The sequence below is a fragment of the Lipotes vexillifer genome, unplaced genomic scaffold (assembly GCF_000442215.2).
Source record: "Lipotes vexillifer unplaced genomic scaffold, Lipotes_vexillifer_v1.1 scaffold49, whole genome shotgun sequence".
Taxonomy (NCBI): domain Eukaryota; kingdom Metazoa; phylum Chordata; class Mammalia; order Artiodactyla; family Lipotidae; genus Lipotes; species Lipotes vexillifer.
The window spans coordinates 5002960-5022133 of NW_006790551.1; the positions used below are offsets into that span (position 1 = coordinate 5002960).

The window sequence follows — 19174 nt, forward strand, 5'->3', positions numbered from 1 at the left end:
CTTTTACTATCCAGTTCTTTAGAGCATCCAGATCTTCAACCATAAGGAATATTTTTAAACAATCCTGAAAACAAAGCACAAGTCAAACACAGTTAACAGTGCTCACTCATAAGAAGGTAGGAACAAACCCCAAATCATCAATAACCCTTTGGAAATTAGAAGACTAAAAAACCTTGTGGCAAAATGTGTTTGTTTGTTTGCATTTTCTAGAAGTCATTATGCATCCTTGTGGGTCTCTTTACTAAATAGTATCAACAATAAGATAAAGAAATAAAGTGGAGTATAATTTGGGAAGTCTAAATTGTGTTTAGCATTCATGAAGTGTGCTTCTACACTAAACTGTATCAAGACAAAGGAAATGAAGTGAAGTAAATCTTTGACAAGTAAAATTCAACTTCTGAGAATTTATTATTTTTTTCCAGAGATCAGCCATTTAGTGTCATCAACCTTATTCAGTAGCAACACACAAACAAATATATGTCAATTATGCTCAAGTCCCTTCCAACAAATCCAATGGACAATTTTTCATTCAATTTAACTTGACTTTTCAGCAGCAATTAACACCATTGACCAAACTCACTTTCTTGATATAATCTTTTTTCTTAGCTTCTAGGAAGACATATGTTCCTGGTTTTCTTCCTACATCCTTCACCTTTCCTTTTCAATATCCTTTGCAATCTCTTCTTTCTAGATATAGAAAATAAAAATTTAAATGTATTCAGTTTTGATTCTTAGATACCCTTCTTTTTTTGATAGATATTTCCTCTGCAGGTTGTCTCATTGACCTATGAGGTATACTCTAAATGTGGATTTCCTTTAAGCCCATCTCTCACTGTTCTCTAACTCATGAAATGCATCATCATCAATCTAGTTTAAAAGCCAGAAACACAAGTGTCTCCTCATACCTTGTACTCTCTCGCCCTATAAATTCAATCCATTACTAAGCCATGTCAGTTTTACTTACTAAATATTGCTCACTTCTCTCCATATCTCTCCAGTTCTGACACTTTAGTCTACATTTTCCTCTTACCTACACTGCTAGGCTAGCCTCCTAACTGGTCCCCTACTGTAGGTTTTTGCACACACCCTAAAGTCCCTGGTCTGTGAGGTTATTTTAAAAAGAAAGACCTCAGCATGTAATTCTCCTGCTCAGATAATTCAACAGATTCCAGTTGTTGTATGGATTAAAAATCTTTAACATGAACAATATGGCCTTGCTGTCACTGTCCCCTCTCTTTCTCCAGCTTAATCTTAATCCTCTGCCTCACCTCTGCATTCCCGGAATGCTGGTCTGCTTTACTTCCTGAACTTCTCCTTCCTAATCTGCTACCCTAAGGCCTTTATATGTGCTCCTCTCTCTAACTGAAACACTCTTCCTGTCCACCTTCCCTAGCACTGTCTTCATCTAATAAACTCTAACTCCAAGTTTTAACCCAGCATCTCTACCTCAGTGGAGCCTGCCCTGATGCATACTTCTCCCTGCATATCTCTTTGTAATACCAATCACATTCTAATTTGACATCTCTGTGTGTGATATTTCTCAAATTACCTCTCGTTGTCTGCCTCTCATTAGACTCCAAGGTCAATAAGGGCAGAGATGCTTTATATTTAGTTCCCCGTTTCATGTCCAGAACCAAGAACACTGCCAGACACATAGGCTGCTCAATATATATTTTGTTGGGTGAAAGCATATCACACATTAAGTTTCCCACCCAACCTCAAGTGATCCATCTGTCAGAGACCCTTGTTCCAACAGACACTGGCTTCCTGATAGCATAGGCACAGCCCTTTTGGAGAAGGTTATTGGGCTATTGGATAAAGCAGTGCTGCTTCTGACTGAAGTAGAAAGAGCTGGGCAAAGAAGGGAAGGACAACAAAGGAAAAAAAACAAACGAATATAAAACGATGAGACTAATTCTGTTGTCTGTCTTGGAAACTAGCATCTAAAACAACCCAAAAGAATAATTTCCAAAAAATTTTAAAAAATCATTGCATCATTTAGAGAAGGCTTCTTTGAAAGATATTTCTTTGAATATGCTAGTACACTATTTGTTTTAAAACTGCCTTATTTTATTACATATTAACAGTAAGTTGTTACAAAATAGTTGTTAGAGGGAGGTAAGGGTAAGAAAAGACATGCTCCTTATGGTTGCTCTATCTAATGCCTGCCATAGAAAAGCTTTGCTTTTTGTTTGTTTCTTTCTTTGTTTCATCATTAATGTCATTAAATATCTCCATTAAAGAGTGTGTTCAAGTTTAGTCAAATTAAATTTTTGAGACTTTTTGACATTTTGTGAGGGGTGTGTGGGTGGGGTCCAGTTGAAAATTTCAGCACAGTCAAGGTTCAGTCAGTGGTCTAGAAGAGTGTTTTTCTTTTTTTTTAACTTTTATCAATTGCCTTTGCATAATTATGATGTTTATGCATTTTGCATTGTTGATGGAGATGGCAGAAACTGCTAATTGTTCCCTAGTGTTTCTTTTTCCTTTCTTACATGGCGATATAACTTTTATCTGGGCACATGACCACCCAGGTAATTATTGCACTTTCTGACTCCCTTGCAGCTAGGTGTAGTCATATAACTAACTAATAGCCAATGGCATGTCAGTGGAAGTGATTTTTACAAATTTCTGATCATGTCCTTAAAAGAAGGGTACAGTCATGCTCTCCCCCTCACTGACTTTTTCCTTTGTCTGGCTGCAGTGCTAACAAGGGAATGATGGATGAACCATCCAGAACGATGAAAATGGTATCACTAGTAAAACAAAATAGAGCCTGGATCCCGTCATCAGGGAGCCATGACATTAGCCCTGAACTGCCTCATTCCAGATTTTTATGTTAAAGAGAAATGGGCATCTATCTTTCTTAAGCCTCTGGCATTTAGCGTCCCTGTATTACAATATAAAACCTACATTCTAACTAGTTTTAAAGATGTGTTACTTAATTTAAAAAAATTAGAAAGAAAAAACAAACTAAATTATTTATTCAGTCAGTGCAAAAGCCAATTTGGGGAGTGATTCTCCTCATGAATAGATATGTACTTTTCTAAATCACAATAATTACATTTCGTGAGTTATATCTGAGGGCTCACATCAAAGTATTCCGAGAAAAAGGAATTAAGATTTACTGGAGATTTTACATATTTACTCATTTAAACTCCTAAGTAATTCTGTCAGGTAAGTATTATTAAGGTCCACAGCTAATGATTCCTGAGCAGGCATGTCAACACAGGTTTCTCAGATCTCAAAACATATTTTCTTCCTGTTATAATTACTTTCAAGTTATTCAAAGAGATTCTACAACTATATGAATACCTAATCAATAATAAATATAAACTATTTGAAGGAAGTGTAAAATTGCATTGCTTTATATTCTTACATTTATTTTTGCAAATGTAGTCACAGACATGTTGAAATTCTAAGAACTGACTCACTCAAAACTTAGAAAAATGAATTTGACAAAGGAAAATATCCCTTTTATCTTAGCCCAATTTACTTACTTAGATTATTCTTTTACATTAACTGCTTAGAGTTGAATACTCATAAAGTAAAAAAGAAAGGCTTTTTATAACCCTAGAAAGTATTTGCTCTGCTCTCTGACCTATCATTCTCTTTACAAGCTGTAGGAGAAAATTGTGTTTAAGATAGGTTATGTAAACTATATAAAAATTCTTCTTTAAATGGCTATTTTGGCTCACTTTCATAGCACACATTATGAACAATGGAACAAATGAAGTTATTTTCTTATTTTTCTTTTACTGGTGAAACTTAAACAAGCATAGCAATTCATTATAATAAGAAAACCAAGATGTTTTTAGCTCAGCCATTGGCTTTCCTTTTAGATACCTGAAGGTAAAGAGTAAAATGCTATTTGATGGATTTTTGTCTCCTATTAGAAACATTTCACGACCCTCCTGTGGTTATTTCACTGAAATCACTTCTCTTGTTAATCAAGATTCTTTACTATTATTGTATTTCTCTGCCAGATTAAAAAAATAACTTAGTATTCTGTGGTCATCCCTATAGGTTTCTTCACCCAACATCAATATTTAAAAGCCCTTTTCCTTGCCTCACTCTACTACTGAAGCTGAGAAAGCCAGATTCTCACAACATTTTTAACCACCCGTGCAGCTAGAGATGGTCATGTGAGACAGTTCTAGACAATGAGACCAAGGGGACAGCTTTAGAGCTGTGGATCACAATAGCCACCTTCCCCCATTTTCCCTCCATCTATGCCCCTTTTTCTCCCTCTTTTGGCTAAATATGAATATGATGTTTGGAACTACAGTGTCCATTTTGAAACCATGGGACCACAATTTATTCTTTATTTTACTTAAATTCTATTTCAGATTTTATTCTTTCCTCCATGACTAGAATGTAGTATTGTGAAACGTAGTGTGTTTAGAATGTGAAGCCATAAGTTAAAATCTACTTATTAGCTCTGCAATTTTGGCTGTAACTGATTTTTTGTACCATGATTATAACATCTAAAAAAATAGGCATTTAAAAAATCTACCATTCAGGAATGTTATAAGAGATAAACTGTATAAAACCTAACACATTATAAATGCTTAACATGTGATAGTTATTACTTAAGATTCTTTGAGTCTATTTCATTGTATACATTTATCCTACACCTAAGATATACACCCTTTCACATCACTCCATGCATCTTAAATATCTCCCAGCTGCTTACATTACAGTGCTCTAGAATCCTTTTAAGGACAGTCTCTCAATGCTGTTATGCTCAAAAGGTGTCCACACCCCTCATCCAAGAAAGAGCAAATCAAACTTTGAAGGAGTGCTCCTATGTAAACAGCTATTCACCTCAAGGAATTCAGCTTTGTGTAATGAATATCTTCTGTTTTTTTCTGGTTTGTTTGTATTTAATTAAACTTTTAATTACTAGAAATTTTAGATTCACATGTATTTGTGAAACTTGTAGAAATAATAGAGAGAGATCGTGCATTTGGTAGTACGTTTTTACAAGGAATTTGTCCATTTCATCTAACTTGTCGAATTTATGTGTTTGGAGTTGTTCATAGTACTCCTTTATTATCCTTTTGATGTCTGCAGGGTCCCTAGTGGTATCTCTTATTTCATTCATGATATTTGTCATTTGTATGTTCTCTCCTTTTTCTTTGTCAGTCTTTCTGGACGTTTGTCAATTTCATTGATCTTTCAAAAAAATCAACTCTTTGTTTCATTGATTTTTTTCTATTTTTATATTTTCAAGTTAATTGATTTCTACACTGTATTTGTTATTTTCTTCTTTCTGCTTGCTTAGAATTTATTGTAATATTTTTCTAGATTCTTGAAATGCAAGCCTAGATAATTGGTTTGAGAATTTTTTCTCTTTTTTAATATATGTATTTTGTGCTATAAAATTTTCTCTCAGCCCTGCTTTAGCTGTGTTTCACAAATTTTTATATGTTATGTTTCACTTTCATTGGGTTTAATCTACTTTTTCATTTCCTTTGAGATTTATTCTTTGATTCTGGATTATTTAGAAGTATTGTTTGCCTTCCAAATGTTTGGAGACTTTCCCATTATCTTTATGTTATGGATTTCTACTTTGATTTCATGTAGTCAGAAAACATTTATGATTTAAATTATCTTAAATTTGTTGAGATTTGTTTATATCCCAGGAGATGCTCTATCATCCTTTATGTTCCACAGGCACTTGGAGAGAATGTGTATTCTGCTATTGTTGGATGGAATGTTCTAAAAATGTTGTTTAGTTCCTTGTTGGTTAGATCACCGGATGATAGTGTATTGAGTTTGTCTATATTCGTGCTAATTTTCTGTCCATTTGTTCTATCCATTTTTGAAAGATATATTTATGTCTCCAACTATAGTTATAAATTTGTCTATTTCTCCTATCAGTTCTGTCAGTTTTTACCTCACATATTTTTGCAGCTTTGGTGCATACACATTTAGGATTATTATGTCTTCTTGGTGGATTTATCCTTTTATCAGTATATAATGTCTCCTTCTGTTTTTGGTAATCTTCTTTGCTACAATGTCTACTTTACCTAAAATTAATATAGCTACTCATGCTTTCCTTTGTAATGATTCCATGATATATGCTTTTTTATCCTTTCACAGTATCTGTCCATACTGGTGATTTGAAGTAAGTTTCTTAAAGAGAGCGTGTAACTAGATCATGTTTTTAATCCACTCTACAAATCACTGTCTTAATTGGTATGTTTAGACCATTTACATTTAATGTAATAATTGGTATGTTAGGGCTTTAGTCTGCCATTTTATTTTTTGGTTTTAGTTTGCTCTCTGCTTTTTATTTATCTAGGGTTTTTCTTGCCTTACTGTGTTTTACTTAAAAATTTTTTTAAGATTTCTATTTTGATTTATCTCTTGTGTTTTGAGTACATCTCTTTGCACATCTCTTTTAGTGGTTGCTCTAGACAGTGTTATATATTCATAACTTATCACAGTCTACCTATATTGAAATCTCATCTCCCTTTCTTTCCCTCTACCCCTACCCCATTTATGATATATAAATGCCTTAGATATTCCATCTACATACATTTAGAACCACATCAGACAGTATTCTAGTTTTTGCTTCAAACACCAAACATAATTTAGAAAACTCAAGAGGAGAAGGAAAGCCTATTTACCTATTTTTTTAATTTACTGTGTTCTTTCTTCCTTACCCCTGTTCCATGATTCTTTTTTTTTATCATACCCTTACTGTTTAGAGAACTTGTTTATTCCTTGTTTTAGGGTATATCTGCTGGCAACAAATTTCTTAAGTTTTCCTTCATCTGAGAATGTCCTAATTTCCCCTTCATTACTGAAGGATGTTTTTGCTAGGCATAAGACTCTTGGTTGAGAGTTCTTTTTCTTTTAGCACTTGACAGATACTGTGCCTCTTCTTTCCTACATCTATGGTTACTACTGTGTTTCTAATTGTTTTTACCCTGTTAGTAAGGTTTTGTTTCTCTCTCCCTTATTTCAGATTTTTTTCTTTGTCCTTAATTGTTGAAGTAACTTATGATGTCTCTTAGCATGTAATGCTTTGGGTTTAACCTGTTTGTGGTTTGCTCAGTTTCTTGAATCTGTATGTTTGTCTCTTGCTAAATTCAGGATGTCTTCAGTCATTATTTCTTTGTGTACTTTTTCATCCCTACCCTCTTTCTCCTCTCCTCCTGGGACTCTAAATTACATGAATGTTAAATTTTTTGTTATACTCTCACAAGTACCTCACACGCTATTTATTTTTTTCAGTCTATTTTCTCTCTGTTGTACAAGTTGATTATTTTTTATTGTTCTAGCTTTAAGTTTACTGATTCTTTCCTCTATCCTTTCCATTCTGCTGTTGAGCCCATCCACTGAGATTTTATTTTGATTATTACATTTTTCAGTTCTAAAATTTCAAATTGGTTGTTTTTTATACCTTCTGTTTCCTTGTTGAGGCTTTCTATTTCCTTGCTGAGACCTTCTATTTTTTTATTTATTTCAAGAATGAGTGTTATTTCTTGTTGAAACATTTTTATCATGGCTGTTTTAAAATCTTTGTCAGATAATTACAAAATTCTTCTCATCTGGTGTTGGCATTTATTGATTGTCTCTTTTCATTTAGTTAAGAGATCTTTCTGATTCTTGTTTCTTGTATGATAATTGATTTCCTATTGAAAGCTGACCATTTCCATTGTATTTAAGGAGAAGAAAAGGAGAAAGTGTAACTCTTCCATCTTCCCAGAAGTAAAAGTCCATAATTCTAATATCTTTTAAAATAAATATTTTATGTATTTTTCTCTTTTAGGAAGAAATACTCATTATAATAAAGTTGCTTATAGAAATAAGTATATATGTATATAACATCTTCATATTCAAATAGAATTGTGATCTATAAATATATATGCAAATTACTTTTTAAGTATATTCATCAATCCCACATTCCATCACAGAGCACTGAAAAAATTCCCTTGGAAAAAGTCATATGTTTACTTCATTATTTTGTAATTATTCTTCTGTCTATTTAATTTTTTTGTCTATTTCGTATATTAGTTTTTCTGCTTTCTTTTTCTCATATTCTTGATAAATAGAGATCTGTGTGTGCCTGCTTATGTATATATGTTTATATTATTTATGTATATTTAATTTTTCCTAAAACCAAACAATATTGCCAATATAATTTTATCATTTTATTCTGCTCTTATTTTCGTATCAAGTTGCTCATTTATAACTAATATCTTAGGTTGGTTGTAAATTTTGCTGAACAAATATTAAACTCCATTTTAATTTTTCTGCTTGGAGAACAGTTGTGCCAACCTCATCAAGTATTCTTAGGGTTACACAACTTATTTTAAGGAGAGAAAAATTTATGGCATTTTCCAATTTCGATGCCAGTGTTTAGAAATGATGCCTATTTTCATCTTTGAAATTTAAAAAGAAGCATAACTACTCAAATCAGGTTTTTCTAGTTAGGGTTTCTTCTGGGGAGAAATTTTGTGGGGATTATGTTAGAAAACATTTCTGTGATTTTTCACACCTTTGTTTTGTGTTCTGTACCGTTTATTCATATGCAGGTATAATACTAGTAGCATGATTATGAAATTGAAAACAAGTGATTCAGCTAGTTATCATAGGCTAGAATATTAAAGGGTATCTGCACTCTTAATTAATTAAATATCCTTTTCTGCATAGTGAGAGCTTTTGTTCTGATTCTAAGAACGCTGCTACTTCATTTTAAAAGTTCAATGATATAAGCTGTAGCATTTCTCACATTAAAGTGTCGTAGTGCCTCTGTGTGAGAAATTGTACTTCTAAGATTCCTCCTGGGAACTCATGCTCTTTTGAATTCTCTGTGTCTCAGAATTTCAGAGCTGAAGGAACCTGAGGTTTTCTTATACCTGACTTATACAAGAGTGTAGTAACTCTATAACACACTAATCTCTACTCATTAAATCTTGTACACTTTGGGGAAGAAATAGTAAGTTTATCTCTTTATTTAAAAATGTCAAGGACGAGATAATAGCCTATGCAGAACTCTCATGGCCATTGACACAAGTTTTTAAGAAACTTTATAAACTACTGTTAGGGTTTTTATAATTTCTTAATTCCTTTTATCAAGTCCTATAGCTAAAACATGTTCTTTTTGAGCTTTATCATAAAGAATGTGCAAATATATTACCTGTAACGTTTTGCCCCACTGTTCCTATCGAAGACTTCCTGAAAAGACTGAGTAATAATTACTCTAATATAAAGTTTTCACAACATTATTTATAGAATAGATCCCACTCAATATCGATATTCAACCACATAAGCAGTCATAGTTATGCTGATACTTAAATAAACTTAATTTAATCCACATAACAAACATATCCATGTTATGTATTGTAGGCCTTAAACAACTCCTTGTTGCTTGATGAATTAAAATCTTTTTGTCAGACATACAAGGCACTTTTTGAAATGCGCACTTCCTCTCTCTCATTCTTCTGCAGTCTTATGGAAATTCCTGAACTCCTTAACCAGGTCATGCTCCATGACACCTCCCTGACTATGTGCAATTTGTGCCTTTAGTCCAGAGCTCCTTATTTGCATAGCAATCTCAACTTTGGTCATCTCCTCCGTAGAGCCTTTCCCGACCGTTTTTTCCTCTGTGAAATTGAGCCACTTCCCTTTTTGCCTGCCCTGTACCTGACCTGTAGAGATTTTGTATAATAGTACCTAGAACTCAATTCATTGCCCCAAAACAATGACAAGTCCCTGAATGTCTTGATGGCAGAGCTTGTTGTCTCATCTCCCCTCCATCTGCTTTTTTTTTTTTTTTTTTAATAAATGATTCGGAGCAAAGGGCTTCACATAGTTCATAGCATTAAGTCGATTAATGTTGGGTTTTGCTTTGCATTCCATAGCTATAGGTTGAGAAAAAGACTTTCATCCTTTCTCTCCACTTCTAGGTAGGACTTTTAGAAAATCCAGAAAGGCCTGAACCACTTTATTATTTGAGGTGCTCAGATTATTGAAAAATGAAGAAATAGAGTAACATCTTTTTTTTTTTCAATCTAGTCATTTAATTTCTGTGACTCCGTATTGGCTATATGTATAATTTATTTGGAAATCATTTCAAACGTCTTTATTGGACACTTTTGTTCCACAGTCCTCTCTCCACCCCATGGCTTTGTTGATTGGCCCACTTCCTCAGCTTTAATCAACTATGTCACACGTCGATTTGGTCCCAGCCATTGCTTCACAAAACTCAGTTCAAAAGAACGGTGGCCTTTGCAATAGGTTATGTCATTGGTAGTAGAACGCTTGGATTCTGCATGGCTCCTCCCAAAATGTTCCGATTAGGGAAATAAAGTTGATATATAGTTATTTTATGTTTAAAGGGGGAAAATAGGCCAAGATGAATATTCTCCCTCACTTTGACACAGAAATAAAATAATCTATTTAACACTATTCCATTGCTAACCCTTAAGGTGAAGAATCAGACTCATCATTTTATTATTTCATTTATTAAAATGTAACATGTATTTTAACAGAATTTATTATTGAAACAAATTTCAGTGTTATCGTTGACCACCTGTTATGCTCATCTAAAATTAGTGAGTATTTAAGTAAATTAACTCGTCCAAAAGCAAAGACACATTTCTTGCATCCGTTCCTCTATTATTCTAATAATTGGCTTTTAGCCAAGTCCCTAATGTTTTGTATTATTCTTTAAAAAACAGGTGTATTATTAAAGATTACTCAGTATTTACTCCAGTCAATAATTTTCTATTATATTACACTAAGATGAGTTTCTCTGTGTATACCTGAACTAAGAAAAAATTTCCTTTTCATTTGAAAACAGAATGACGTTGATGAACTTGATCATATTCTCACATCAACATTCAAACAGGAGATACCATATTATGAGTTCCGATCACTCCAAACTGAAATCTACCCTCAAAAAGAATGTGAGTATTTTCTAAATGCATCACTTATTCTATTTGTCACATTTCAGTGTATGTAACTACTTAATAAATATTATAGCAATATTTATAATATAAATATTATAGCATTGCTGATGAAATGTTTTGACAATTCCCATCCCCTGGTGAGAGAAGTGGTTTTTAGTCTAAGGAAATATTTGGATAATGTGTGATGAAAATTGTTCATCATAGCATTATTTATAATTTTTTTTTTTTTTTTTCTTGCGTTATGCGGGCCTCTCACTGTTGTGGCCTCTCCCATTTGCGGAGCACAGGCTCCGGACGCGCAGGCTCAGTGGCCATGGCTCACGGGCCCAGCCGCTCCGCGGCATGTGGGATCTTCCCGGACCGGGGCACGAACCCGCGTCTTCTGCATCGGCAGGCGGACTCTCAAGCACTGCGCCACCAGGGAAGCCCGCATTATTTATAATTACCAAAAATGGAAATAACTTCCAAAGATAGGTAACTGATCAAATAAATTTTGGTGCATCTGTTAATGCAACCATCATAAACAAATCTTATCATAAATTGATTTGCTGGCTGGAGTGATGCTTTGATATATATTTAATCGAATAAAAGCAGGTATACAGCAGTAGATAGAGTGTGATACTCTGTTTTAAAAAGTACATATGTTTAATAGCATATGTTTATATATGTATATATATACATATATATAAATTGATGGTCTGGACAGATATGCATCTGCTAACAGTTATTTTTGGGTTGTGCAATTTCAGAGACTACATTTTTTCAGTTTGCTTTATCTGTGTTTTGTACAATGACTACATATTATTTTTATCATGTAAATATATATATACATATATAAAGAAAAGCATATATAGGAGATACTATAAAAAAATTATACTTCTCAATATTATCACAAGCTCAGTAGCATACTTTCTATATTAGTTTGTTCCTGTGTAGTTGGTTGACACATTGTTTATAATACATTTATATGCCCAGTATGTGCCAAACACTATGATGGAGATGTAATGGTGAGTAAGACAGGCATGGAGCAAAAGGATATTAGAGGTCTCCTGTAGGCATACTGTAGGACTAATGAACAGAGATTTTTTTCTGTATATTTTCTGTGCTATTTGAAGCAGTTTTATCATCAGGCTGGCAGGCCTGAGGGAAGCGGGAAGAAAAGAATAGGAGCCTTAGGCACAGCCGACTGTGATTCACCCAGATGTGCTAGAACCTGCATTATGTATGGTGAGGTTACATTATGGGGAAAGGTCAATGGTAGGCTAGTTCTGAATAAATAATTTGCGATAGTAGTGCAAACTTATTTTTATTTCCCATATACATTTTAACAACACAATTCACTACAAAGGTTAGACATTAGGTTGGGATAGAAAAGGAACATGACATGATCTCTCACTTAAGACACTCATCATTTAACTGGAGAAACAAGATAATATATATGTAATAATAGAAAGAAACAAGGTGTTACACTTCATGAAATTCATTATACTGACAAAAGAATTTTAGAGAGAAGCTGGATTATGCTTCAGGATATGCTTCCTAAAGGAGGTGGGATTTTACCTAGGTCTTGAATTATGTGTCTCAGTGAGAAAAGAGAAAGGAAACAGGAATTCTAAGGAAGAGAAAGTGTATCCAAAGGTATGAAGATGGAATTATTACACAACTTTACAAATTCCCTCAGCATTATATTTGTTTAGGGTTGAGGAACGAGAATTGTGGGGCTGGAGAGGAGAGGATGGCTGTGGTCTCTCATTTTATAGATAAAGAATTCAAGGGGGGATTGAAAGTGCTTCTCAGTGTCTCATTTAGGTTGTAGGATATGAATTTTAGAGTTGGAAAGGATGGAATAGACTTGGTCCTTTATTTTTAATTAATTAATTTATTTATTTATTTAATTTTTTGCGGTACGCGGGCCTCTCACTGTTGCGGCCTCTCCCGTTGCGGAGCACAGGCTCCGGACGTGCAGGCTCAGCGGCCATGGCTCACGGGCCCAGCCGCTCCGCGGCATGTGGGATCCTCCCGGACCGGGACCCGAACCCGTGTCCCCTGCATCGGCAGGCGGACTCTCAACCACTGCGCCACCAGGGAAGCCCCCTTTATTTTTATAGAAAAGGAATTCTGGATTGGTTCAATTGGAGCACTTGATCATGTGGATCTGATTCAATAGGTATGGGGTACAGTCAAGCTTCTGCTTTTTAAAAAAACAAGCCTCAAGGTAAAGCTGATGCTGCTAGTCCTCAGACCTTTCACTGAGTTATCAAGGGTTTAGAGCAGTGGTTCTCAAACTTGATGCATATTATAATTAGCCGCAGAGCCTTCAGAATATCCCATGCCTAAGCCACACCCCCCAAATTAATGAAGAATCTGGGGAGTGGGTTCCAGCTATCAGTACTTTTTAAAGTTTCCCAGATGATTCCAGTGGGCAGCCAAGTTTATCAATCCCTAATGGTTTCATATTACTCTCTCTTTACAAAGGTTAGAAAGTTAATAGCATATGAAAATTTTCAACCATTCTTAGAATGTAATGATTATTCTGTATTTGAAAAAATATTTTTATAAAAAATTGCATTTTTAAAAAGAAGCTAAAAATGGAAAGTTCAATATAATCTAGGTAATTCATTCAGAAACCATATTGCTGGGTATTGCTAGATGGCAGATGCTATTAAACCCGTAACAAGCAAATAACATAACATTAGGTTCTAATTCGTAGTGGAAGTGCAAAATAACATAATACAAATTACATAATAAAATATGCAAGAAAGACATGAATATGGCTGAACTCATGTTTCGCTGGCCTCCTTGGCCCTATAATCTTGGATCAATATCAGCCTCAGAAAATATGGTCTTGCACCTATATTTTCATAATGTTTAAGTTGAATTGATGATGAGATTTGAGAAGCCTTTATACATAAAGTGGAATTAATGGTAGGTTATTGAAGAACTTCTCCAGAAACACCACTAGAGATATTCTGAGAGGTAAATTCAGCAAACAGTGAATTGAGTATATTTCTGAATGTCTATCCCTGAAGACAGTTCTCCAATTATTTGGTGAAATATTTCATTTATTAAACATTTATTTATTACTCTATATTTTAGCTGAAATAAATTGGAGGTTAGGACATTGTGAGGGGAAATAATCATAAGGAACTGACAGAGCATACTTGAGTATTGACCTATCCTAAGGAAGAGACATGGAACTACCCACAGATACCTGTTGTTCTTTAAAAATATGAAATTAAATGCTATGTTAATCAAAACTATTTATCTTATTGTTATTCCATCCTCTTTTCTTTTCCAAGTTGATTCTGGTAAATTCTGGATTTAGTCCCTGTCACTTCATTTACAATAAGTAAATTGCTATTCCGTGCCACTATGTCTTGGTCATTTTCACTTCTGTCTAGCCAATAAACTTCCTCATTTACTTTTTTTTCCCTTAGTCAGGCAAAGTTGAGGGGGGTGGGAGTGTTGCAGAGATAAGATAGAAAGTGCACAGGAAATCAGATCTGCTTTAATGTTCTCTTACTCTGTAATGGTTCATTACTGAATTAAAAATACCATTTTCCATTGATAAGAATTTTCCACTGAAAAAGTTCTCCCTGGAAGTAGAATATAATAAAAGGTTTCCAAATGAACTTGATATATTAATGCAATGTATCATACATGCATTTTGAACATAACAGTCATAGAAATAATTCATAACAACTTTCTAGTGTGTGAATCATCAGGGCTTGTGAAATCAATATAGGAGATCATAACAGGCAGTGTTTCTGATATATAAGACACTAGAATAGAAGATATCAAGGGTGCATCCCTTAAAATAAGAGTATCGCTGTGAGCAGCTTCCATTTTGGTTGTAGTTGTCTGTATAAACACACATGGTCTGAGCCACCAGGAAATCAGGTTGAATGACTTGACTTGGTGTAGTGGTGAGGTAGAACAGCACACCTGGACTAACACAATTGCTTTAGTCCTTCTGTAGCTCTCCCCTATCCTGAGTTTCAAGCCATATTCCAGTCTTATAAGTCTTAAACTGCAGCAGGTATGTGAATTTCCCTAACTTCTCTTCCGAACCCTTTCAAAGGCTGGGTAATGCTGAGGATCTCTTGTTATTGATGGGAAAAAATAAGTTGTATAGCTTGTTTTTAAAAGTGGCTGGAGTTGCAGGTTAAATCTCCGGAAGTAGCAGTCTGGGGAAAAGGAAACTAGGTTGCTTTGAGGCAGATCATGTACCTTCATCCAGAAAGGAGAATGGTTTAATAAAGCCCATGCCAGTTTCTAGAAAAGCATGTCAAAATGTTTAACCATTTACAAAAAGTAGTAATATGTTTATCTGAAACAGGACAGCATATGATCACCAGTGACATGTGGAAATATTAATTCAGTATATTATCTCCTAAAATGTCTGTGAAATGAGGAGCATGTAACTGGATATTCAGTACACATGTAGTAGTCACTGTGGCCCTAGGATTTATCTTGGACTTGTAATATCTTTAGGTTCACATAAAATAGCTCATTCGCTATCTGAGTAGAGGAGAACTGAATGTCACTGAGTTGTTTCTTTTTATATCATCAAATAATTTAAACATGCAGAAGAATACAGAAAATAATATAAAAAACACCTGTACCTATCATTTAGGATTGCCAAATCTTAACATTTTGTCACATTTGCTTCAGATCTTTTTTTATAAGAAGTAAAATTCTACAGATATAGTCGAATTTCTGTTTCCCTTTGTGATTCCATACACTTGAAAAGTAACCATTGCTTTAATTAAACTTATTGATGACCATTCCCTTGTAGTTCTTCATTCTTTTACTACATACATTTGTTTCCTTAATTCATATACAGTCATGTGCAATTTTGTAGATTTTGTGTAAATGATAATCATACTTTTTCTTCAATGTACTATTTTTGCCCAGTATTAATATTTTTATATTTATACGTGTCTTTATGTAGATCTAGGTCATTCATTTGAAATATTCTATAGCATTGAATTGTTTGACTGTACCACAGTGTGTATCTGTTCTCCATTATTACCCATTATTATTAATGGGTAATAATGTTTTCAAATGTTTTATTGTTGCAATTAATTCTATGATGAACATTCTTGCATATGAATTCCTATGCATATGTGTTATAATTCCTCAGGAGATACAATTACCAATAGAATTTCTGAGTTAAACAGGTATGTACTTATTCTGTAGTGCTAGATATTTTCAAATTTCTGTGGAAAATACTTTTACTAATTTATAAATAATTCTACCAGTAGTATTGTGCCATTGTTCCACATCTTTTCTATGTTAAGAACTGTGTGTTAAATATATTTTTTGCAATCGTAACAGGTGGGAAGTGGTATCTCACTTTTTAATTGACGTTGTCATTACAGATATAGTTGAGCATTTTTCTTCTGTTTATTTACATTTCATTTTTCCTCAGTGAATTTACATTTAATAGTCTTCATTTATTTATGTTGGTTATTTTTTTCTTACTGAATTTTGGGAGATTTCTCTCTCTCTCTCTTCATATATATATCATACATATATATATGATACATATATATATATGTGTCATATATATATATATATATATATATACATGTATATATTCTGGATAGTAACATTTGTCAGTTTTATACATTGCAAATGTCTATTTAATTGATAGCTTGTCTTTTAATTTATATGTTATATTATGAAGCATATAATTAAATTCATCATAAAACTTGGTATCAGAGCTGATCCCCACCTCATTCTTGAAATTATTTTTGCTCTCCTTATTCCTTTAGTTGCCCTAAAGTTTAGTTGTCTTTTAGTTGTCCTATATTTAGGATCAGTTTGTCAAATTCCATGAAATACTCTAATAAAATTGAAAGAACATTGTAGGTTAATTTAGTAAGAACTGTCATTTTTTACTAAACTCTCTCTGTTGTAAGCATGATATTTATTTGGATTTTTTTATGTCTTTCCAAAAAATATATTTTTTGAAATTCTTAAAAACCGTTGTTAGATTTATTTCTGTTTATTTCATGGTTTTGTTAACATCAAAACTATTATTTTAAAATTATTTGTGATTACTCCTTTTCTTGATACCTATGGGACTGAGCCAGGGATCTTCTAAATGTAGCATTGTTCTACATGGAAAGAAAAGTTTTTGAAAATGAGGAATTACTAATCTTATTCCCTGAAAAGAAAATTAGGAACAGATGGAAGCAATTATCAAGGATATTTTACAAAAAAATTTTTCAGTGTCTTCCCAAAATATGAATTTCACAATGCATGAAGTTGTATGGACCTTTCTAGTTTTCATTTTAAACCACTGGAGAAGAAAATTGGGGCAATGAAGAAATCAATGCAAAAGAAAAGAAATGGTGAAGATTATTTCACATTCTGACATGAGAGGTAATAGATGATAGGAAAAAATGTAGTCACGTAAACTCACTTCAAATTAGTAACAAACGCATCACTGTTGGGTAAATACACAAAATTAGGAACAGATTTACACATAACACATTATCAAAACTTGTAGAGCTTGAGTGAATTGGAGCTTTGGCATGTAAATTGACTGTAAAATGATGCATTCTTCCACTTCATTTTTCTGGATAGCACAACCTACCAGTACAGATTTTCACATATCCTACCAAGGATATTTTTAGCATATTTTCAAGTTAGTTTTATGAATTGATGGTTTAATTTGTATCAAATAATAATAAAATTAAACAACCACTTTGAATCCTGCAAAATGATTTTTTACTTGATTAACCAAAAAAAAAAAAAGAAAAGAAAAAAGCATTTTTTTCAGTATTATACTGCTATTATTCACTTTTACAGTGTTTCTTCAAGGAGTCTGTATATCTCCAGATGTGAAGTTTGAAAATGAATGCTTATAAACATGACTGTGGTTTAAGGATGTAAGTAAAAATTAGGAAAAAAGGAAGAAGGAGGTGGGGGGAAAGGAAGAAAAATTTATGTTGGGGCTAGAATTTGGCCTTCTCCATACTTGAATTATTCCCCAGACCAGGAAGCACCTCTGACCTTGAATCTACTGGGAACATAGGGAAGACAGAACAATATGTCCTGCAGAATCAAAGAAACTTTCCTGATCTCAGGCTGCATTGTAACACTGTAGAGATAGGCCATGTGCCATCCTGAGTCCAACAAGCATTGAGGCCAACCTTTGACCACTTTGACCAATGAGTGGTTAACCTTCTCCACCTCTCAGCCTTCATAATTCGTTTCTCATTCTGCTCATTGCCATCACTGTAACATCACATAATTGTGTTGTTGCAATAAGGAAACAGTTGTGTAATAATTGAGGATTCTGTAGTTATAGATGAAGAAGGTGAGTCTGCAAATGTAATATTTTCTCTCAATTAAGAAAACTTTGATCAAAAAGATTCTGTTAAGGGCTTCCCTATGGTGGCGCTGTGGCCGAGAGTCCGCCTGCCGATGCAGGGGACACAGGTTCGTGCCCCGGTCCGGGAAGATCCCACATGCCGTGGAGCAGCTGGGCCCGTGAGCCATGGCCGCCGAGCCTGCGCGTCCTGAGCCTGTGCTCCGCAACGGGAGAGGCCGCAACAGTGAGAGGCCCGCGTACCGCACAAAAAATAAAAAAGATTCTGTTAAGCAGTCTTATTTATTCATTTATATTACAAGTGTAAGCAAAGTGTCAGACACTCTTCTAGGCACTCCAGACACAGGGGACCATTATAGAAAAATCTGTTTATATGGAGTTTTATTTTAGTGAGGGCAGCAGAAAAACAGTAACAAAATAAGCAGTTTTATTTCAAAAGGGATACTGGTAATGACAAAAATACAGTAAAGCGAGAGTATAGGGAGTTAGGAGCTGATGAAAAGTCATGCAAAGATTTTAAAATGGTTTGGTGTCATCTAATTTACATTTTAAAAGATTGTTGATATAGAGAACACATTACAGCTGTATAAGAATGGAAGCAGAGAAACCAGATAGGAGGCCATAGTGGTCTCAGGGAGACATGATGGTGGCTGTCACCTGGTGTTGGCAGTGGAGGTGTTGACACTTGCTCTTACTTGATAGATATTTGAAAGTGACAATGGTGAGACTTGCTGACATATTGTCAAAAGCCCAGGAAGGAGGTCATACGTGGTATTCACAGCCATGGCCTGGATGAGATCATTCGATAGAAAGTATAGTTCAGAGCAAAGGTCTGAGTCCTGGGCAATGCAATATTTAGAGATCTGGAAAAGTTTCCATAAAAGGAGACTGACAGCAGGAA

General features: G+C 34.1%; 1 protein-coding gene across 1 annotated transcript in view; it reads left to right on the forward strand.

Annotated features, from left to right (window-relative positions):
- Window positions 1-19174, forward strand: part of BANK1 (B cell scaffold protein with ankyrin repeats 1) — a 270656-nt gene that overhangs the window by 68803 nt on the left and 182679 nt on the right. The window contains exon 5 of the mRNA XM_007463810.1: window positions 10820-10925. Within this exon, the coding sequence (XP_007463872.1) occupies window positions 10820-10925 (106 nt within the window). The remainder of the gene's footprint in view (window positions 1-10819; window positions 10926-19174) is intronic.